Below are 23,796 nucleotides of genomic sequence, written 5' to 3' on the forward strand. Positions count from 1 at the left end.
TTCTCCCTTCCGTGTCTTCCACTCGGTCCATCAGGGTATGACTTGTTTCTGGAGCTGCTGTATATGAGTTGTGTTCTGGACCTGTTGTGGAGACAGTTCCGTCAGCGCCATGGTGTTATCCTTCACTTTGTCGGCCAGTTTGGCATGATCCGCTTTGAGCAGCGTAAAACCGGTTGTAAGGGCACCAATTTGCTGCTCGATGGCCTTCCTGGAGTCCCTGACCTCCTGAAGAATAAGATCCAGCTTGTCCAGGGGCACCGCATCCGCTGTAGGTGGTATACAACTGGGTGACTGTGACGCTTCGCTAGAGTCCGCTCGCTCCATCCCGGGGTCCACATTGGGCCCAGTGTCCTGCTGCCTTCCTTTAATGCGGCCCTTCACCGACGCCCCAGCCTCGCCAGAGCGATATGCTTCCCTGCTGTGCCCGGGGGGGGGGGCGGGGGACAGATGGAAGGGGACACCCCCAGCAATAGGCCACCAGCCGCGATCCTTCCAATGGGGCACACGGCCGGTTGCCGTTGTGAATACAGGGCAAGCAGTTGGCATTCGCACCAGTGCAGACTATGGCCCCTTGTGAATATGGGCGCTGTCGGACCGGTTGTCTTCCAGGGTGTCCCGCTCAGAGGCGCGTCCCGCCTCAGCCCACCACAGGTCGTCTGGGTCCACCGGAGCCATCCCCCTCAGTACAGGCACGGTGTTGGCGGGACCAACCAGTGATGCAGTGGTGCCCCGCACCCCAGTACATGCACCTAGGGTGAGTCCCGCGTTCTGCGCCCCCTCTTCACAATCGTAGTAGGAGCACCCAGCTCCCCTCACAACCAGGCCGCCGTCCTTCCGCTTTGCAGGCCTGCCGCCAGTGCCGTGACGCAGTATCTAGGCTGATCTCTCCCGTCTGGATAACCGTCTCTGGTCTCCGCCTGCCACCAGCCGCTCTTCATGCCCCTCTTGCAGCGCTGCATTCTATTCCGGGAGCGGGCCCGAGTACATTCCAAGGCTGTTCTCGGAGCATCAGCCACAGGCCGCACCGCATCCCCGGGCCTCGCGTGGCCGCAGCCCCAGGGCCCGCCTTCAGGGCGTGGGCACACTCACCGCCTCGTCCCGGTCCGCTCTTCAGGGTGCGCAGCAGCTAGTTCCGTCCTCCACGACCCACAGACTGCTCCCTCCGGTCTGCCTCCTCGGTAAGTCCACATGCAACGCCCGCCGTAGAGCAGCACAGCGAGTCCGCGACTCTGGGATCCTCGCCCTCTCCTCGTTGGCTCACAGGCTTCGGACCGCGGAGGTCGCTCCATGTGGGCGGCAGCAGGCCGGGAAGCAGGTCAGATCCTCAGTGCTGGCCAGCTTCACCAGGGCACATTACTAGGAACCCCTCAGTGCAGCGTGTGTCAGTGGAATTTCAGGATTTCAGAGACCGAGTACGGAGCTCAGCTAAATGGCGACCGTCATGGTCAACAGTCGGCCACACCCCCCATGTGCTCTTCAGTTACATGCAAATCTGGCATTGGGTGTGTAACCTAGGGATTAGATCAGAAGGAACATGTCCATTACCATCACTGGAAAAATTGCTGCAAAAGACATCAGATGATAAACACCTGATATCTAGAATATACTGTATCCTTCAGGAAGCTGACATTTTTCTAAACACAAAATTCCAATGTCAGTCGAACAAAGGTCTAGGTGAACAGAGTTCAGAGAAGCCGTGGCATACCAGTATGAGCAACATCAGAAAGTGAATCATTCATGTACAGGGCATTGAAGCAGGTCATAAAATACTTTGCAAGTTGCTCCTCACCACCACCATGTTGAATGATATCGATCTGGTTAAATCAGGCAAATGTTGATGTAATTGTGACAACAAGGGAACCCTGACCCATAGTGTCTGATTATGTGAGAAACGTCACCATTTCTGGAACAGGGTTTAAAAGGTTGTACTGGAATGAAGGTTCCACAGGACCCGGAGTGTGTTCTACTTGGTTGGTTTCCAGAAACAAAGAAATGGACATATAGATGACAACCGGCCCTGCTCAATATCTTACACCTTACCTGGCAGGCTATTTTTGTGAATTAGGGCTCACCACTCAACCCTCATTCACAAGTTTATGATTTATATTAAGCGGTACAAAAGGGGGTGGTGATGGACGGAGCATCAGAACCAATCAAACACTCACACCCAGTCAACAGATCTGGGTTTGATCCATCACCGTTCTTTAGCCCACTCTGCCACCTCAGTTCAGACATGGCCATATGCAAATCAGTCTGACCCTGTGCCTCATGGGAACAGTCCAGCCCAAACTGCCAAGCCATGTCTTCCCTGGACTGGAAACAAGCTTCCTAGGACCGGTTTCTGGCATTTCAGCCGTCTTCAGCCAGGCTTGCTTGAATCCAGTGGCAAAGTGAGCAAGGGACTCACGTCTGAGCATACCCTGCCAACTTATGGCGAACAAAGCGAAAACCAAAGGAAATGATGGACGGAATGTTGAACATTGCAAGCACTCACCCCCAGTCAACTGATCTGGGTTTAATCCATCACCATTCTTTAGCCCACTCTGCCACCCCAGTTCAGACATGGCCATATGCAAATCAGTCTGACCCTGTGCCTCATGGGAACAGTCCAGCCCGAACTGCCAAGCCATGCCTTCCCTGGACCGGAAACAAGCTTCCTAGGACCGGTTTCTGGCATTTCAGATCTGTTGATTGGGTGTGAGTGTTTGATTGGTTCTGATGCTCCGTCCATCACAACCCCCTTTTGTACCACTTTTTTCGCCATAAGTTGTCAGGGTATGCTCAGACGTGAGTCCCTTGCTCACTTTGCCACTGGATTCAAGCAAGCCTGGCTGAAGACGGCTGAAATGCCAGAAACCGGTCCTAGGAAGCTTGTTTCCGGTCCAGGGAAGGCATGGCCTGGCAGTTCGGGCTGGACTGTTCCCATGAGGCACAGGGTCAGACTGATTTGCATATGGCTATGTCTGAACTGGGGTGGCAGAGTGGGCTAAAGAACGGTGATGGATCAAACCCAGATCTGTTGATTGGGTGTGAGTGTTTGATTGGTTCTGATGCTCCGTCCATCACCACCCCCTTTTGTACCGCTATGATTTATATTAAGCATGGGAAAGATCTCGTAGACTATTAAAGGAAAAGTGGTTTACCAAAGATTGGGCACTTTAAGAAGGTCCGTTGGTAGCTCGCTTGCCCAAGGACCTTAGGAAATTATTCCTCCATTGAAAACAAGAGAGTTCACTGACTTATACTGACTTAACCTTCTACAGTGGAATGCAATCTAGACTTATCTGTAACTTAGATGATATTTTAACTCTTTGGTACTCCACAGACCATTCCTAAGTGAGAGGGAATTGGGATCGTAGATGAAGCGTGTTTCTCTTTCTATTCTGGTAGTGATCCACCTCTAAGGTGGAGATTGCTCTAACTCTAATGACTGTCTGGTTTTATGAAACAATTTCAATAAAAGTTGATTGAAAACTAACATGCTTTGATGTGGGTCCCCTATTGAACCTTTGCACGCTTGCCATTTACAACTGTTAATCCTTAAAACTAGGTTCTCGATGGGGCTCACGTCATCGCTTTGTGTCAGCAAGGTGAAAGCGCTTTGTTACTGTCCAACCTTCACCAGCTTTTACCTGCACAAACTGGTACTGAGAACTAAAGCAGCTTTTCCATCGAAAGTATAGCCCTGCCTTCCATATGGGGGAGTCCATTACTCTTTCCACCTTGTTCCCTCTCCCCATCCCACCAGAGAGTAGGAGAGATTACATCACTGTCCCCCCCCCCCCCCCCCCCATCCCCAACGGCAGCCAATTTTTACATTTTCCAGATGAGAGTTCAAGTCTGACAACCAGCTCTTTGTGAGGTATGTATGCAGCAGGAAGGGCAAAGAGGACCTGCAGATTCCTCGCCAGTCTTGTTTCAACTTTTTCTTGCACTGCACATTCACATTCGATCAAATGCTGTCCTTGACTATGCCTATAGGGATCCAGAAAAAATTGATGAGAAACTGACGTCTGGCTGTAAGTGTGCTGCTACACTGGTCCAGTGACGTCACACGTGTGCTGCATATGGCACCGAGATGGAGCCAGATCCACCTACCGGCACGGGACATCTGTTGTAGAGTTTCTGGATCAAGTATAAGGCCTGGGGATATTCAGAAGATGTAGAATCTGCAGGTAGAATAGACTATCCACCAGAACGATCATGACCCAGTGTAAATAACTTTTTATTTTTCTTCAAAAAAGGATAGGTCTGATGGATTCATTCCTAATCAGTCACCATCCCTTTTATTAATTTTTATATTAAATATTTTTATTGGCATTTCTGATCATGTATAAAACTTTCACATGTACAATTACAGAATGTGATATCAAAACGATTACAATGTATATAATATCCGTCCATGTGGGTAATGGGCCCTATATGAAATGTATACCACCTCTGCGGAAAATGAGCTATGAGTAAAACCATGCATTGCAGCAATACAATTTCTATGCGGTGTGTGGGGCACATAGCGCAAACATTACAGCTCTACCCAGTCCAACGTTTGAATGTGCCCATGGCATACCTAGCTCTGATCCCTGGGGCCCAATCTTGACAGCCAAAGGCCAGATATCTGTGGTCTCAGCTAATGTAACCTATATCCGTATGCCTTTGCAAGAAGAAAACATTAAAATAAACGAGAGCAAAACCCGTCCTGTCGGTCACCGATTTTATGACTACTAGACTGCATGTGGGAGGGGGAATCTTCAGTCGTCATCTTTGGCCCGGTTGGGTGGAGTCACGCACCCGCTGTCGGGATCAAGCCCTCTCATGATTGACATCAATCAACTATATCTACAGTGGACGGGGGGGGAGAAAGACGGGAGGGGGAGGGGGTAAGCAACCAGAGAGCGCTTCCTCGAGAGGTGGACGTCAGTCAAGGAGAGCAAGCGGTTGGGGTCAGCCCAGGTCCAGGTCAGGAATCAAGTCGACACGCCCCCTGCATTCCCCTACCTCCTCACTGTACATTCTCACGTCGAGGTCCACTAGGTTGGGGCTGTCCCACTCTCCTCATCCGCACTACTGGGACAACTCGGGTATTCCCAATTAAATAGTACCTTCCTCCAAGCTCCTGCAATAGGGACCCGTCGCATGCCCTTCTGTTCCTCCTTTTGCAGTGCCCTGCCCTCCGCCGCTGCTCAGCGCAAGACCTTTGATTCCCAAATCCCAAACTGCGGTCCCGCCGCAGATTTCCAAGTAATCACGATTCGCCTCTTGGCCAAGACCAGGGCCAGATCAATAAATCGACTCCCCACTTTGCGCTTTGGCGGTTTAGGAAACAGACAGCCATCATCCCTTTTATAGCATAAAGGTCACTCTGCGGTGACATAGGCAAAACAAGATCGACTAGAGTGGCCCATGACTGGCAGAAGGATGCCCTGTGGCTTTGACCTCTAGGTCAGCATGAATATCAGAATTTCACAGAAACAGCAGTGATGGAGTATGGATCATCAGTAGGTTATGCAAGGAAAAACTGCAGCGCTGTTGAGTTTGATTTTCAAGCTAAAGAAGGTGATACCACAGAATGTGGCTCAGAAACAAACTGTAGGGTGCAGCATGAATGAGACAGCTGGATTCCGAACACGGACAGAGTACCTTATTCTACTCCTCCACTGCCTTACTTAAAAGTTGATTCTGTAGACCGCATAGTATCTTCCAATCTGACCTCCAATAAACAATTTAGTAGGCATATCTTCATCTTCTCCACATGAAGGGCCAAACCTCTATGTTAATACCGGATTCAGTCGTGACCCATTTCTAACACAAAGCCGTAGGTTTCTAGAAAATCTGAGGTAAAAACCTGATCTAGTGCTAGACTTTGCAATCATGAAAGTAACACTCTGCGGTATAAGTCTTCTACCCTTTACATTTAAAGCTCTTGATGTCAGGCAGTCTGTTTCAAGAAATTGGAATTAAAAGCATGGTCTGTTTAGCTGGTAACTGTTTAAGGGACATGTTTCATTAGGCAGAACTTTTTCCAAAATTCGAAAAACCTCCTTTCTTGCTCTTGGTGACAGCGGTCCGAGCAGAGCGAGCTCTTGCAGCAGAGAAAGCAATCATCTGAAAAATGCTGAACCTGGCTCAAAAATTACTGAGCAATTAATACTACCCCCCAGGTCAGGTTGGGAGAGCACACAGGAGGACCTTAAATATGGCAAGGAAACTGACGACACCTAATGCTTGGTGAAGTTGCTCACAGGAGGTGCTAAATGAAGAACAAGAAGGGAATTTCGTATTTTAACATCCAGCTGGGCCCAAATGAAAGGTCTGATTTAAAGCCTATCAAACCTCCTTTTGTTCACATATCACCCTGGCTGAGAGCCATCTAGAGCCTAACATCTAGACCCCAATTCAGTGGAAGGAAACAACGGCGCAAAGCTTGTTACCACTTTACAATACTTGAGAGAAAATATTGAAAGCATTTTTTTTTATTACTTTCTTCTACTCCCTATGTGAGAGATGTGCATACACTGGAAGGAATAAAGATGTGCCTGCCTGTTTGAGCGATTACACAAACATCGATTTAAATGGCATAGACTCATTTTTTTCAAATGTAGTTCTTTTATAGCACTGTTCATCCGAGTGTATGGTGTCGGAGCGCTTTACATCAGACACAATAAATCATAAAGTGTGTAGATTAATGTACAAAAAATGTTACTTAAGACCGTGAATCACATATACTTCTACACCATATTTGTTAACCCTATAAAGTAATGCATTAGTCAACGACCGCACTCCCTCCAATGTACATCTGTCGCCAATTGGCCGACGCTGCGGAGGGCTGTAAAGGACCTTTTGGTGCTTGCACCAGAGGGTTTCCTTTTACATTTTTGAGATTGGCCTGCTGGGAAAAGCTTCTCAAGCAGCAGTTGTGTGTGGTTTGGGTGGGGGTGAGGGGTGTTTTAAGGAGGAATGACATATCTCAGCTCCCGAGTACCGATTTTGCATAGGGGTGGTATTATTGGAAAGATAAGAATTCCCCCTTTCCAATGATCTCTCTAGTGGTTCCCTGCTTGGAGGTCAACTCAGGAGAGCGATCCTCAAGCAGGGATCCACCCATTAGGCACAAGGGATACCTTCAGAGGGGAAGAGTGTCCCACATGGCAATGGGCTGGAGCTCCTCTCCCAAGGAGCAACACATGACTGCCCCCCAAGGGGCAGATAGGAGTTCTTGACACTCAATCGGGGGCTGCATTTGGGGAAGAGGGGAGTACTCTCCAGTCAATCCCTAGGGTCAGAAGGCCTTTTAGACCACACATACGTTTTTTTTAAAACACAAAATTTAGGGATGGGAGCGGCCATCCCACACATATTAGACCAAGCCCTCACCTCCAAAAATAGAGTAACAGCCTTATTCCCCTGACTTCCTCTCATTAGAGTGAACCGGGGTGGGGGGGGAGGGGGGGAATACAGAAAGCGCACTAGATCCCAGGGAATTTTGTGGGGCAAACATTGAGGGTTAGCCCTCCCACTCAGCAAGTCGAGCCACACACCATACAAGTGTCAAAACAGTCTTTCTGTTCTCTCCCAGGCGCCCCCACCACCACCCTGGGGGGGACAAATTTAGGGGTAGACTGACAGCCCACTAGACACCAGGGAAATGTGTGCCAAAAAAGGGAGGGAGCGGCCTGCATTGCCATTTGCTAGAGCTCCTCCACCTCCCAGGCACAATAGACTCTGCCACCCGTAGGGAGCAGATAGATCTTTACCAGAATGCCCATGAGGCACCATGAAACCAGGAAGATTTTCTTTATTGCTGCCAGGGTGGGGCAGCTTACCCAGACCAAGCTCCCATCCCAAAAATGGCCCCAACAGTCTTCCTGCCCCTTGACTATTTTTCCCCTGGTGTTTATTTTCCTTGCTGTCCCCCAGGGCCAGATTTAGAATAAACACTCTCAGCCAACCTCCAAAGGAGTATAAAGTCTGTTGTGCCCTTGCTGGGGTGGGAGCATGACACAATACATGGATGAGCCTCCCTCACACCCTTTTTTATGTTTTTGGGGCCTATTTTCATTCCTGTCTCCCAGGGGCAGATTTTGGGTAGACACCTTCCATGCGCCTCCAGGAAAGCAGAAATACTGATACAGCCAGGAGCATTTGCCAGCCAGGGATACAGAGTCCACTGGGCACCAGTGATTTTACATTTGGGTAAAGCAAAGGGGTGCATGACAAAGGACTCTTTCTGCCTGAGGGAGGGGGTGGTGTGGGGGGGGGGGTGTCAAAGAGATGTTTTACACAAATTTGCCCTGCTTTCAGGAAACCCACTGGATGATAGGAATATTTGTCATAAAAAGTTGGAGTGTGTTCTTGCTGAACATAATATCAGACTCTACCCCCACCCACTAAAGCCTCGTCAGTCTTTCTGGTCCCCTGAGTACTAAATCATCCCTATCCCTATGGCAGGAGGTGAAATTATAGTTCCTTTGGATGTTTTGTTTCATTTACATATGGGTAGCATGGTGGGCCGAAGTCTCAATATAGTCCTACTTCTGGTTGTTTAAAAAAAAAACACTCAAGGGCATACCACCCTGGACACAGCCAATCCACTCCCACTCTCCCCTTCATGAATCTAGTTTTCAGAAATGCCGGAGTATGGTAGAATTTCCAGGGTGGCAGCTTAGCTAGATGGTGAAACTTTTTTTTTAAGTGAATGAATTCTGGGTGAAAAATTATATGTCTGGGTGGCATTTTGGGGTGTATTGTGTTGTAGGTGCTAGTCCCAACCGCACAAATGGGGTACCGTTTTCATCCGGAGACATGTGGAAACACAGAATAGTCATTTGTTATTACCAATTTGATTTCTCGGCATTTGTGGCTTCCATATGTAAGCCAGTGTGTAAGAAAGAAGACATTTTGAAAAATGCCTTCTGAACGACATGCTGGTATGGGTACACACTAAGTTAGGGATGTGCAAATAACCACTGCTTCTAAACTCAGTATCTGGTATACATTTCGGAAATACATAGGTTTTTCTCTGTACAGAGTGAAAAGGCCATTGTAAGATGCAGATCAGTTGTTGGCTGTGGATAAATTGGGTTCTTGGAGAACCTACAAACCAAGAGAGTAGCTAAGAAATTAAAATAGCCCCACTGAAAGATTGCACTGATACCACCAAACAAACGAAGCAAGTGAGCCAAACCCTCTGTAGAATAGCTACCTTGTCTCTTCAACCATGCATCTATCCATTCATTCTTTCTCCCTTCAAGCCACCTGCTAATATCCACGATTTCACCTTTACATTATCATCCATTCAGTCTTTCATTCTTCATTCAATCTTTTCCCGTTCCATTCATTCATCCAGCCATCCCTCCATCAGTCCATCCATCCCTACACTCTGCCATCCATCCAGCCACCCACTCTGCCATCCATCCATCAATGCATCCACTCTGCCTGCCGTCCATCCAATCATCCACTCTGCCATCCATCCTACCATTCATTCACCCTGCCATCCATCCACTCATGTTTTCACCCACTCATCCATTATTTTTACTCTGCTATCCTACCACCTGTTCATCCACCTATCCATCCTTGCCTTTACTCGGCCATACTTTCGCCTGTCCATCCACTCTGCCTTCTTTCACCTGTTCATTCCCCTATCATTCACTCATCCTTTCACCCACTCATCCTTTCACCCACTCATTCATCCATACTGCCTTCTTTTCATCCGGTCTTCCAATATTCCTTACCTCTTTCCCTGTTCAATTTACCCAGATGTTCTTGCTCTTGCTTGCTGTTCTATTCACGCTGTATTTCAGCGTTAATGATGAGCTTTTTTGTCTGCCCAGTTGCAGACAAGAGAGGCCCATAAAGAATCACACCCGCTGTAGTTGCTGAAGGGGTGGAGGGGGGTCCATGGCACCCCTGCTACAAACCCTGTTATCCCTGTGACTAGAAGGGTCTAGCGGTTGTTATGGTATATTGCTTTTGTAAATAAACCATTGTGACTAGAAGTTACCGAAGAAAACTTTCACAAATGACTGTTTTTTTGTCTACTTCTTTTCAGTATTTTGTTTACTTTCAACAGTTTCTTTGGGAAAACCGTGAGGAATCTACTCAAATGGCCACTTGCTGAATTCTGAATTTTGTCTACTACTCAGAAATCTATAGCTCATGGGTTTCACACCTGTTTTAACCTCAAACTGGAAGTAGGTTGAAAGCACAAAAATTAGGAAAAATGGGTTACCTCTTTGAAAAAATGGCAAAACTGTGGTAAAAAGTGTTTTTTTAATCTGCTTTACATGCACCTTAAAGCTGAGAAGATGATGCCTTTAGCACAGCAAACCTTTCGTTGATAACATGTGTAGGGGGGAAAACGGACACTTTTTCACAGAGCACTTCTTTCCTATTTTCCCCCAAAAACATTTAACTATATTTAGGCTATTTTCTTGGTCCTGTGCTGGAGAATCTACAATCCTTGGGTACCTTTAGAATCCCCATGATATTGAGGAAAAAAAGGGATGCAAATTTGGCATGGATACCTTGAGTGGAAAAAAAGTTATGGAGGGGTAAGCGTGAAGTACTCCAAATAGTCAAAAAGGACTCAGTACTGGGGTGGAAAAACCTCAGCAGTTAAAGGGTTAAGAGTGAAAAGTGTGGAGAAACCAAGTTAGGATATAAACGTAATGCAGTGATTGAGGTTGTGTGTACTAGCTAGATTTTGTTAATTCACAGAGGAGCCCTTCTTTTCAGTTTTAGAATCACAACATATTGGGAAACAAAACAATAAGGATCGAAACCCATGACCTGCAGTTTGGATGAAGTTCCTTGAAGCTAGTGAATAGATCACTGTACAATATTAGAAGAACTGCATTTTGTGACCTGGAAATAACTAAATGATCTCAGTGTCAAAAATAGTAGAATCTATACCTGCCTATTTAAAATACAAACTTGTGATCTCCAGGCTACTCTGGCTTCGCAGCAAGCACATAAACCCTATGTCAGTGCTTCCCAAACTGTTTAGAACCACAACCTGCTTTTTATTACATCAAACCTTTGCGACTCACCTAGCTTTGATGGACATGAGGCGGGTCATTTTTTAATAGAACTAAATCATTGTATGGCATCGCATTGTCATTTACAGACAGCACATTTTTAATTGAAATAATCACTACATTTCCAGACGTACAGTTATAACTATATTGCACACAAATGACAATGTGTGGAAATGGGGTTTCAGTGAACATTTTATTTGTGCTTCACCAAGTAGTGTCTTGATCTGTTCTGTTCCTATTAAAATTCTTTATTTTCATCACACTTCAGAATTACAAAAAACTTTCTTCATTTTTGCTTTCCTAACTGGTGATTGTGTACAGTGATTTGCCAGTATTTACATGTTGTCGTGTTAAGAAATAATGACATCTTACAACCTTTCCTTTCACTCTTCATGTACCCTAGCAAGATTATCACATAATTCACTCTATTTTATTTTCTCGGCCTGCAAAGTGAGATGAGTTTGTAATCACCAGTCCTCATGTTAAAAAAATAAGCAGTGGAAGATACAGCCTGACGTGATCTGTCTTTCAGGCACAGCAATTGTGAAAAGATAAGCACATAATTTAAAGGCATCTGTATTTATTGCTTAGACTTTCTCGACCCACCAAAAATCAGCTCACTGCCCACCAGTGGGTCATGTCCCACAGTTTGGGAAGCACTGCTTTATGCTACTGTGAGTCAAAACTGTGATTGGATTAAACACAGAACTCCATTAACCACAAGAATTAACTTACGGCTATTATAATCCCCTCAATATTGCTGGGCAAGCAAAGATCTGTGCAGTAGGTGTCTTAATCGGTGTCTTAACCCTGTAAGATATTTTGCAATACAGCCTCTTTTTGATCAGTTAAGTAAGCTAGAATAGATTTGCACTTATATTTGTCCATGCTGCCAGTTTTTGCAGCAGATTTCTTTTTAAGTAAACGCCTTGTTTTGTGTCTCTGTCTTGCCCTGTTTCTATTCTTGTCTGTCTCCATGCTTTATTGACTGTTTTTGCTGTTTCTGATTGCCTTTTTTCCCGCCATCTCAGTGCTTTTTGTGCCTTTGTCTTAGTTCTTCACTCTCTCACTGAGTCCTTTTGCTTATCTGCCCATTCATGCTCCTCATTTTCGTTTCTTGCTTTTAACTATTGGTTGTCTCTCTTTTCCTCAGCAAACTTTTTTTAGCTCTTATTTGATCTTCTCTCTAGTTTTTCTTTTTTTGCTTACTACACATTTTTTCTTTCTTTGCATATTGCTTGTCTATTTCCACTCTGTTCTTTGTGCCCGATTCATTTTTTTTTTTTTTGTCCAACCCCCATTTCAATGTTTTTTTCGCTCTATTCTGTTCTTGTTTGGCCCCCCTGTACACTCCTTACATACACTGCTTCTGCCTTGGCCCACTCTCTTGCTTCCCTCCTCCATCTGCCCCTGCTCTCCACCCCCCTCCCGGGTACTCTTGTCTGCCACAACGGTTTCTGCCTAAGAACGTTTCCACTAGTACCAAAAGCCTTTTGCTCCAGGCAGTAGTTCTTGGCTATCTCCACCAGCGATTATGACTGTTTTTCTGTCAGCCTATTAATGTACTGGACCGACAAGACAGTCCATCTTCAGAGGAGCACAACAATTTGTCTTGTCTCTTATTAGACATTTCATGGAAAGGGAGCCCCCAGTAGTTTCAGGTAATTCTTATGCTGTGGGATCTCTGGATGTGACTATTTTCCTACAGTAGATAGGTCTCTGCTCCTGTCTCTCCATCCCAGTCTAGTGATGTCAGAATCCACTATCAAAACTGGGGAGAAATCCAAATTCATCCTGCATTTGCAGCCTTCCTTAATGTTTACTCACAGTTAGATTTCCTTCCTGGCTTCACTGGACAGTGTACAGTATCTGCGTAACAAAATCCCCCACTTAAATGAAGAATTTTCACCATCTGACGGACTGTGTACTATAGCAGACTCAGAAAAATGGCCTGATTTGAGAAAGGTAGCAGCCCACTACTCTTGACCCTTGTCTTTATAATACTATATCCTTATTTAAAACTTTTCCTTGGCTGTCTTTATCTTGGCTAGACGCAACTGACGTCTGCCTTTAATCCCAAGAACTCTATTGGTCTCTTGTCCGAGTTCTGATGTCAGACTGTTCTTGATTCATCCGCGGCACTATAGACCTTGCTAGACTCAGCAGGCTCTGAACCATCTCTGGATCCTGGAACATGAATAATATGTTATCCACATAAAATATCCTTCCCCTCTCAGAAATCCTGGGTCTTCCTCATCATTGCGGTGAAGCAGCACAGGGCTGGCAAAAGGCCAAAGATTAAGGATTGAATTTAAAAGTCTGCTTTCGCAACCTAACCTGTAGGAATCTCTAGTGGGGTTGAAGGATAGGGACCATCCTTATGCATAGTTGAGTTGACAGGGTATCTCTCAATGAATGCCTTTCTTCGTAATGTGACATATTTGAGTGATGCATTGACTTCACTTGGTCTGTGCCAGTCGGAAACCCATGAGCTTTCAATTTTAGAAGAAAGATTTTACTTAGAAAGCTGTGAGGAGTTTGTTTATTTTCCCCTTCCTTATTAGCTCCTCCTTTTCAGCATCTATCACTTTTTCCTGCAGAGAGCTTAATTTCCAAAAAAACTGAGATTCTCTTATTCAGTAAGGAAGATACATTTTGGAATACATCCTGGTGGCCCCAATCATTGGGTCCCCATCCAGCACCTGTCCCCCAAATAAGGAACCTCTGGATCATTTTTGACACCGAGCTGTTCTTCATGGAGCAAATGACCAAGTTTTTCTGCCTAACTTTTTTTGGTTTTTTTTAAATAAAATTGCTCAGGACGGTGTTACCTTTTATTCCTATAAACCTTCAAAAAATGATGCTCTCCCTAATTCTATCCAGGATTGATTACTGTAATGCCCTTTATATGGGCATCAAGCAGAGACCAATGAACAAGCTCGAGATGCTTCAAAAAGCATCATGTCGCCTATTGAAGAAAATCCTGAAATTCAAGTCGGTGTCGGGCACATTAGCCGAACTCTGACTCCCTGTGAGAACAAGCATTTGCAATGCAATAGGTCTCGCATTTACGGGAGTTTGAGCTATTTGCATTGTAAATGACAATGCCTTCTATTTGTGTTTTGTTTTTTTAAACAAAATAAAAGGCATTGTCATTTACAATGCCAATAGCTTAAAGTCATGTAAAAGCGAGACCTATTACATTGCAAATGCTTGTATTTTTAAAAAAAATTTAAATAAGATGTTCGCTGTCACTGAACTGTTACCTGCACTAACTTCAAAGCAGTGACATTGCAAGCTGGTGTTACTCATTTGACCACACCCAGCAGAAAAACTGCATGGTTCCCCATTTTGTAGATAAGACGGATGGAAATTGTTTACATTTCTCTTTTTACACCTCCCTCCTCATCTTTTACTGCTCTTCCGAGCCTGCTAAACAGAGATAAATCCGGCCTCAGCCGAGCTCTGCCCACGTCATCTCTCCCACTTTCAGCCCAGAGACAGCAGCGCTGGGGCTTTAGGTGAGTGGTCACACATGTGTTACTTCAGGGAAAAAACTGAAGTGACCGTCACATGTTTAGGAATTTTTAAAACATTTCCCTGAAGTTCCTAACTCTAGGGAGTCTGGACATACACCTCAATGGATGTCTTGTGTTCAGCGAGCTCGTAGGCGTCTGGCTGCGTTGATATCTGTGTGTTCATAAAGGCTTACTCTGCTCCCCCTCCCATCCCCCTCCCTTGGCCGCCTGCTTGCTTTGGGTGTGTGAGTGAGAGGGAGGGAGGCAGGCCGAGGGAGAGAAAGCATTTATTGAAGACTTGGTCGCAAATTATGATTATTTATAATAGAGCTGCGCTGATGACCAAATATCATGATGGACACGAGTACTTTGTGCAGCAACTGTTAGGATGGGCATTTCTTTTATTTTCTTAAGCTGTATCTATTTTCCAATTGTGTGCATTGATTTAACTATACTTGAACTGTAAAGGAATGCAGGTAACAACATTGCTGTATGCGCCATAGGAAAATATCAGCCTTTTATGGTCCGTGCTCGGCGATGCTCTCCTGTGTTTATTATTTCATGCAATCGTATTTCAACATTTGCGTAGACAGGTTTGTTGGCTTTGATCTCTGGTGCGCGTACTGAAATGCATTTTCTGATTGTTTTATTGGCTTCTTCTCGCAGCATCCTGTGTGATTTTATGGCTCAAAGGCGGTCATGCTCGGCTTGTGTTACAGGTCTCGGAGACAGAGAAAAACACAGTCCCTTTTCCAAGACAATGATGAATAGGGCTCGAGGCTGTCTATTTTTGGCATCAGCAGGGAACTAGAAATGTGTTTTGAAAACAGCATTTATTTGACGAGTTTTACTTTTTAAATATCTAATATATTCAAGAGATACGTGAAGGCTGAAAATGCAACCGCATTCTCAGCAAGAACTGTTTAGAACCTATTTATTTCTGTGCATTGTGTTTGGGGAGTTGGGGGGGCGGCGGGGGCAGTATGCATTTTATGGAGGAAGGGTGTGTGTTGTTTATTTGTCCTGCAGCGGCCACGAGGTTAATGTGTAGCCATTGGGCTTCCTGCCACATAAATAAAGGAAAACCCGATTTGAAGAAATCTGCATGTTGTCCTCTCACAGTGAATTAACACATGTTCATATAGGTGCGGGCAAACTACCTAGTTCCCGGATTGCCTGCAGATAAAATCAACATAAACCAGCAAAGCGGCGTGTTCCAACCCTCTGACACCCTCAGGAACAAGCTCTCGCCATTGCGCAAAGGCAGCCGCTTTTTTAAATTTACATTGCACTTTCACTTTAAGTTTAGTATAAATGATGACGCCAGCCAATCAAAATGATGGGCAGGGCTTCAACTCCCCTTCAAAAATCTTATCGATTATAAGACGCCTCGCAGAGCGAGGAGCGCATGTGTGCGCCAACGCAAGGCGAGACCTAAAAAAGATTGTTTTCAAAGCTCTGTGCTTAGCACATAAAGCATTACACGGAATCGGTCCTGAGTACCTAAAAAACAAATTTAGTTGGTACTCCGAAAAGATCTTTGCGACCTGCCCCATTAAGGTCCGTGATCATCCCCAGAATCAAGAAAGCGTCCCTGGGCAGTCACAGCTTTGTTTACAATATCAGTCAATTTTGGGAAAAATGGCCTAAACCTCTCAAAAGCTAGTTGAATTTCTTATGTTTTGTAGACAGCTAAATATCTGCCTGTTTTCACTTTCCTTGTAAACTTTGTGGCATTTTTGGCTTAAATGAGGCCTAAGCGGGTGGATTTGATAGTACCAAGACGCCTCCAGGCATTCCTGCGCTCTAGAAAAATCAAATCAAATCAAAAGCAGTTAATCAATGCCATCCAAAATTAGTAACCTTTTTAGCTACAGCAATGCATGTGAGAACATACTTCTACACGTTTGTGCATTTAGCATACCATATCCATGTATATAGGATGCATGTAATGGAGAGGATAGGGAATGTCAGAACGTCAGCCATGTGTGTGTTTCAATAATCCACATTGGGCTGAGAGCTAGCATCCCTCTTCTTACTTGGATGAGCCTCCAACCCAGGAAAACTTGCTTTTTTGGTGCGTAGTCAGGCAGAGGACTCCAAAGTAAAATTAATCGTGTTGGTCACATAAGGTTTCTCTAGCCATAATGATCTGGCAAGGGCAATACTCATGAAACTACTTGCACCGTGACTTAGATATTACTCCTAAACTATTTTAAAGTGGTTGTAATTTAATACATGTTATGGTGCGCTCTATTTCTTTTCATTTTCCGATTAACAACTATGGCAGAGAGGCATGGGTCACCGTACCGGATGTGACCCGTTATTGAAGTACTAGTTACTTTCATTTGCTTGTTTGAGTGGGTAATGTGGCACACACCTAAGTGAGGAAAGGCCGACACTTGCACATCCCAGAGGAAGGAGGATAAAATGCCACGCATTCTGAAAACTAGGAATTGTTAAGACTTCAGGAGGATTCATTTGCTGGCTTTCCCCCAGTACATTTCCCGCCGAAGACACGAAAAATGGATTATTACTTTTGAGGTTTGGGAGAGGCATCATGATGCACTAGGAGTTTTGCCTCTCTTTAATGACGGCCCTTCCTTACTAAACAGTCCTTATAAATGGGATATTGCGCTTCTGCATAAGCCCTGTGTAATATGTGAATACTTGCATTCCTTGTACAATAACCTGAATCGGATTTTCTTTTTACAGTGTTGTTGTGACATAACTTATCAGCTACAAACATGAACACTGTAATAAGTTATTACATTTGGATTGTGCTAACACCATCCCTGCTGTCAGAGACAACAGCCAGTGTGACATGCTAGTCACAGATCAGAATTGCAGCTGGTGCTTTAACAGTGAAACTAAACTTTGTATCTCCTCTGATCGTTTTAGCTGCAACGAATAGTCATTAGCAGAAAGGGAACATTTATGACCCAGATTTACTTTTTTCACGGCTGTAGTTTTTTACATGCTAGCACAAATATGTGCATGTTATTACACATTTTGCACTACAACTTTGCTAGAAAGTGACTCGCATTTAACTGCTTAAAGTATGTTTTTGCAACAATTACTATCTTTATAGTAGTTATAAAATTCCACACTTTAGAGTCCGCATTTATTGTACTTGTCTTTAACCATGCTGTTTCATATCAAGAGACCATTGATTTAAGCTTTTTGCGTTATGGGTATTAAGGTGTCTGAGTCATAAGATTTAAATTGACCTCTGCAATACATTAAAAGGCAAGTGCCCTCGGAGCTCCTTAACCTGACAAAGAAACTGTGCCTTAGGCCTTATTGTTCTGTGATCTCAGAACTCATAGATCACTTGCAATATCCTAATGAAGTATGACAGAGGATACTTCATCCCATGAATAAATGCATATATGTTTTGTGTTGCTTGTTTCTTCAAATATTTAGGGTCCTTCAATCTATGGTTTTGTTTTTATTAGGTTATGCCTCAGCTTCTGAATCATCTAAATGTTGACCGCATCGGAGATAGCATAGACTGGGGAACATTGGCTGTATTTACTTGTGCTGAAAACTGCGGTGATGAAAAAGAGTATTGCAAGGAATTCTTATGGAAGCAGGACTTGGCCACTGCTCCAGTCTAACAAGCCAGCCTGTTCCTTTTCCGAAGATATTCCTTTTTTCTGCGTGCCAAAGGAGTCGATACTTATCATGTTGACCATTTTCACAGCATTGAGAATAATAAATAAAAATCTGGAAAAAATGAAACAGGAACTCGAAGACTGACCATGTACATAGATGTGTTTTATTGAAATTCTGTACATAAATGCTATCAATATTTATTTGAAGTTTAAAAAAAAGTGTAGATGTAGTTAATTTGTATCTCATTTTGTAATTATAGTTTACTGCTCTCCAAAGGAAAACTAAGAACCGTATTTTAGTGTTTAAAAAAAAAGAAAAGAGTTAAAGGTTTTGGTGTTTCAGCTCAACTGGTGTGTCCATGTCAAAGTTTTAACTCTTTCTGTTTCCCTGCTTACAACATCGCTTGTTCCTGCTCGGGTTCTTTTTCTCCAAAAGAAGAACAATTACACAGAAATATGTTTACAGAGTAGTGCTGTTGGGGTGCAGCAGTAGGAGTGAAGGCACGTGCAAACATTCTGATGTTACTTCATTGTTCTCCAGAGGTGATTGGATAACATCAAGGGGTGTCTCATAGAGTAATAAGTGCCCTTAAAGGTATTAATGTCTAGTGCTGTTGTTTACATTTTAATTAAAAATGTATTGCTATTCCTTTATGAGACAGCATACCCGACACACTGGTCAGGATCCATGGCATGTGATGAGATTTGTGGCATATTAGATGTCGCACAACAAAGTGTACCACTGCTCTGCCAGTGTAAGCTACAGCTGCAACTTGAGCAGCGTTGCCCAATATAGTACCTCCTGGACAAATGAGCAGCAGCCTTTGACCAATAATATGGTGTGTTTGGTCATGACCAACAACCTTGGTCTAGGCCTATGTGAGCAGAACCATTGCCACATTGAGCACACTTGCCCTTTTCTACCAATCACATACTTAACAACATCACTGGTGCAACAGAGTAATATATTGCTGGCCTGACTCATTGAGTGAGACCATGTGATTATTGACAGCAACCTACAATAATACTACTGCACCCTGATATCTTCCTCTTTTCACAAAGCCTAGCCATATTGTGTTACCCCCACTTCCAGCTGCAGAACTTAAAACTTTCACAACGAAGCTTAAGTAATATCTTTACCAACATGTTTTATTTATGGTACACAACTCTCTGAGAAGCCCTAGCATGTCAGGTTTGTTTTATGTTGAAAAAATAGCCAGTGTTTGTGTCCCCATCACCTTTACTAAAGGCATAATGTTCTAGTTTGTTCTAGTCTAGTTAGTAGTCAACAATATTTAGCAGGCTTGGGCGCTGGGCTACCAACTGTTACAATCACAGCTGTCTCAATAGTCCTGGGAACATCCTTCCCCTTCTCTTTCTTGAAGTCTGGAGCTGCTTATCAATGTAGAAAAGGAAAACCGAAGAAAAACACACAGATGCCCATGAGGAGTAAAGATGCTATCCATTTGTGGCACTCCGATGTTTACTCAAGCCGTTTGTGAAATAGAACTGGAAACAACTAAAGAATTGATTTGTAATCTTCATAGATAGGGGTATAAACATATTTTTTTTTAAAAAGCAGCGAGATAATACTCGCCTCTGTGTCTTTAATAAAGTTAGGACTTTCCTACATGAATACTTGGGAAAGCTGCATTTCTTATCAATAGTGAAGACTCATTGCATTGTTTTAATGTGAGCCAAAAACGGCAAAAGATGCATGAGAAACAGTTTGCAGTAACATGACAAATATAGAATCTGAAGACTAGTCAGCTGATCTCAGAATGTCCTCAGTCTGGCTCCAGACAAATAAGGTTTAAAGGCCATAGCTCCTCTGGAAGAGTGAGGGACAAAAATTGACATGCCTTTTTCTGCTTGGAATATAATCTGCTTGACTCAGCGGGCTACAGTTGTTGAAGACACCAGAGAGTGAGATTTAATTAGGGAAATGACAAGCTGACCATGAGATGTTCTGAGAGAAGCTGTTCTGGATTCATATTCTTTCTAATAAAGTATTACACAGAGCTTTGAATGGTCTGGAAAAGCCGGATACTGTAACTGATTAAATTAGAGTCTTAGTTCTCTTTGAAACTGAAAAATGAACAACAGACGAAGTAAACCTTCTAGCTGAAATATCCATTGCATAAGAAATTCTTTTAAATTATATAAGGCATATTAGAACATTGGAATGTTGGGAGCTCCATTGAAAACAATGGAGTAGCTCCGGGCTTATAATGTCTGGTATAAGCCCAGATCTCCAACACTCCAATGTTTTTGTTCACAGCTGTGGCTGTGAACAAAGGCTTCAGGGAGCTTGAGGAGATTTCAGTCCCCTCACGCTCCCTAAAGCCTTTGTTTTATTTGTTAGAACATTCTGTCCTCAAGTGGCAGAATGTTCTTATAGCCCTTAGTAGCTGGGCTATACCGGCTATTGAAGTCCCGCTCCCTTGTTAAAGGCCCTCGCCTTCAGCTCGGGTCTTTAATAGCTGGTATAGCCCATTACGGCAGACTGAAAGGCTATAATAACATTGTTAATTTTGCTGGCAAGGCTTTAGGTGATAAATCCGAGTTGTCAGTCCAAAATAGGAACATCTTCAACACAAAATTCACTTTCCTCAAAGGCGAATATTTTGGTGAAGGAGGAATGCTTATAGTTATTTTACAAGGAAGCTTGCAAATTAGAGGATTTTCATCTATGGGTTTGCCTGATGTATACTGATGATGTAAAGAGACTGTTGACCTATGTGTGTTCACAGTTCCATAAGATTTCCATGAAGCTTTGAAGGGATCCCAGGTAATTGGTTATTGTCACAGCATTTTCCGAAATGGGATCTGAGTTTGATTCCATACACCAACGTGTCCAGGTTTCCCATGCTGATTTGTAAATTCAAGGGGTTCCAGAGGTCCATGCTCTGGAGGTGAAAGTGAGAGTTTGTGATGAAAATCCTGGGACATCCCAAGCTGTCCTGATACCTTCTATGCCATTAATTGTAGATTGCCTGAATTTGAGATTGCCTGAATTTATTAGATTGTGTAGATGGCCCTTAGGATTGAGTAGAAAATGTGGCATGTGTATCTATCAACATTTGTAAGAAATCTGGAAACCAAATCTGGGATGGCCAAAATTGGGTTATGATTGCTAGAGAAGAGAATTCCCTCCTGATCTTTTATAGGTAACAAGATATTGGAAGGAACAGGGGGACAAGCATATGGCAGCCCCTGATTGTGAAGTGAAGTAAGGCACCCAAAGCTAGAGCCAGTGGATCTGGACTACAACTGAGAAATCTGAGAAGTTGTGGGGACGCAGACGGGTCTGCTGAAAACTGACCCCACATTTCCTAAATAGTTGGAAATCTGGGATTGTTGAGCCCCACATTATTTGTTTGCATAACGCCTCAAGCCTACATCGTAGATAAATATGGTTTTAAAGTAATTTCATATGCTGTTGATACTCAGTTGGCCTTTTCCTTTGGGCAGCAATCCCTAGGTGAGCTGACTTGGTTCAACCAATATCTGCTAGAAGTGGGTAATTGGATGAACTGAGGTCTTACTTTTTGATTGCTGTGTTTCTTCTTGGCAATAACTGATGGGCGGAATAATTAGGGCCCCCTCCACTGCCCACATGGCTGGCAAGGAATTTAGGTGTTAAATTTGACAACACTCCCTCCTTTAGCCATCAGACCTCCGCAGTGGCGGTGTCCTGTTTTGCCATGTGAAGGATGCTAAAAAAAAACAAGCATTTGCAATGCAATAGGTCTCGCATTATTAAAGTTTGAGCTATTTGCATTGCTAAAGAATGCAACAACAATAGCTCAAACTTTAATAATGCGAGACCTATTTAGTGGGTTTAAAAATAGTCCACGCGAGGCATCCATGTTCAGTGCAACTGGGCTGACAATTTGAAACATTAGTTCAAAACGTGTATGGTTGGCAGATTAATTGATTTTTATAGTTTTCACGCACACTTATTAAAATCATACAGAACTCAAATTCATTTCTGTACAGAACAATTATAATTAACACAAATGAAACCTGCCCTCTAAAACTCAACTGCGATATGTACGTGACACTTCACTTTCATAAGTATTGTATTGCTATTAGAAGGGCTGTCCGAGTTAACATCCTGTGCTCAAGGTAAAGATACTGTAGCTATCGCAATACATGACTTAAGGAGAGTTTCATGTAATTATGACTGCATAATACTGTAATTAAAAGACTAAACGTGCATTATAACAAGCGTTATTTAAAGCAGCTAACTGGAAACGTTTATGTGAATACACATCGTGGTCCGAAAGAAAACCGAAACAGTTTGGACTTGCTGCTACATTCAAACCATCCACACACAGAGTTAACATGTCATTTTAAACATTAAAGAGCTATACCCAACCTTTATCTTCTATCGAAATGTGGCAGATACTTAGAACGTTTTGCTCAGTTTAACTGTGCAGCTAAAGAGCTCAATTTATTTCGCAGTGAATAATTAGCAGCTTAAATGTGATTTCGAAAATACACTTTCCATTTAATTAAACGAGTGCGTGATTTGTTATGCAAGAGCCGTGGCAAAATAACAGAGAACACCATTAATAGCAACGTGTGCATTTCAAATCTAGATGTTAAGAATAGTTGGATATTTTCAAATATTCGATAGCACCGTTTTGACAGTCTCGGAAGAAAGAGACTTACGAGACGTTACGATACGTTTTTCTTTTCTAAAATACTTCCGAAAGTGAACGTAAGGGCGTGGCTATTTAGAAATTTGTTTTCTTTGCGGAGGGGAACTGCTGAATAGTTAATGCGTCTCAACACAAGACCACATCTAAGATTGGCTGCAGCTACAGGAGCAAACTAAAAGATTTCACACAGCAGCACACTACATCTAAGCTTACACACATTACTTAACTCGGTCGGGCGGCACAACTTGTACTACAAGGAGTATTTGTATTAATTTAATAAAGCCAGTGTTTAAGAGAATGGCAGCGGCACAATAAAGGCAAAATCACAGGAAAGAAAGGCAAAAAAAGTGGTACAATCATGGGAAAAAGAGACAGACAAAAGGACAATAATGGCAAGACAAACAAACAACGAACGATCACAGGCAAAAAGCAAACACTTGAAGGCACAATTACTGAAAATCAAGTGGTCCGGACACGAGCGAGTGCCCGCCGCGCGAAAGTGAAAGCAAATTTGTGGCGCGCGCGCTTGGCGGGGGAGCGCATTCCAGGCGGGGAAGCAGACCCTTTGAAGTATGATGCCGAGGGCGCCAGTGGGCTGAAGCACTTCCCCAAACGGATTGCATGGCGGCACGATGCACGTGATTGTGCGCGTGCTCGCCATGCAATCCACTTTTGGGAGCACTTTGAAATGCCCCTCTTACTAGAGTCTCGCATAACGATTGCGTAAACGCAATAGCTAGGCGAGACCTAAAAAATCACTGGAATATGTCCCCTTAGATGTTCGGAAAACAATCGTACATGCCACCATAACATGCAAGACTAGATTACGCCAATGCTCTCTATTTGGGTCTCCCTGGATATCTTCTTAATCGGTTACAGTTGGTGGAAAATGCAGCTCCACAGTTGATTTTGGGTCTGCCCAAATTCATTCTGTCTGGTATCATCTAAAAAGACTTTA

At 43.7% G+C, this 23,796-nt stretch overlaps 1 protein-coding gene across 1 annotated transcript in view; it reads left to right on the top strand.

Moving 5' to 3' along the window:
• Window positions 1-18,313, top strand: part of PDCD2 (programmed cell death 2) — a 271,283-nt gene extending 252,970 nt beyond the window's left edge. Inside the window, exon 6 of the mRNA XM_085611955.1 lies at window positions 18,010-18,313. Coding sequence (XP_085468081.1) covers window positions 18,010-18,171 — 162 coding nt within the window. The 3' untranslated portion in view covers window positions 18,172-18,313. The remainder of the gene's footprint in view (window positions 1-18,009) is intronic.
• Window positions 18,314-23,796: the final 5,483 nt, after the last annotated feature.

The sequence above is a fragment of the Triturus cristatus genome, chromosome 6 (assembly GCF_964204655.1).
Source record: "Triturus cristatus chromosome 6, aTriCri1.1, whole genome shotgun sequence".
In the NCBI taxonomy this organism is placed as follows: Eukaryota; Metazoa; Chordata; class Amphibia; order Caudata; family Salamandridae; genus Triturus; species Triturus cristatus.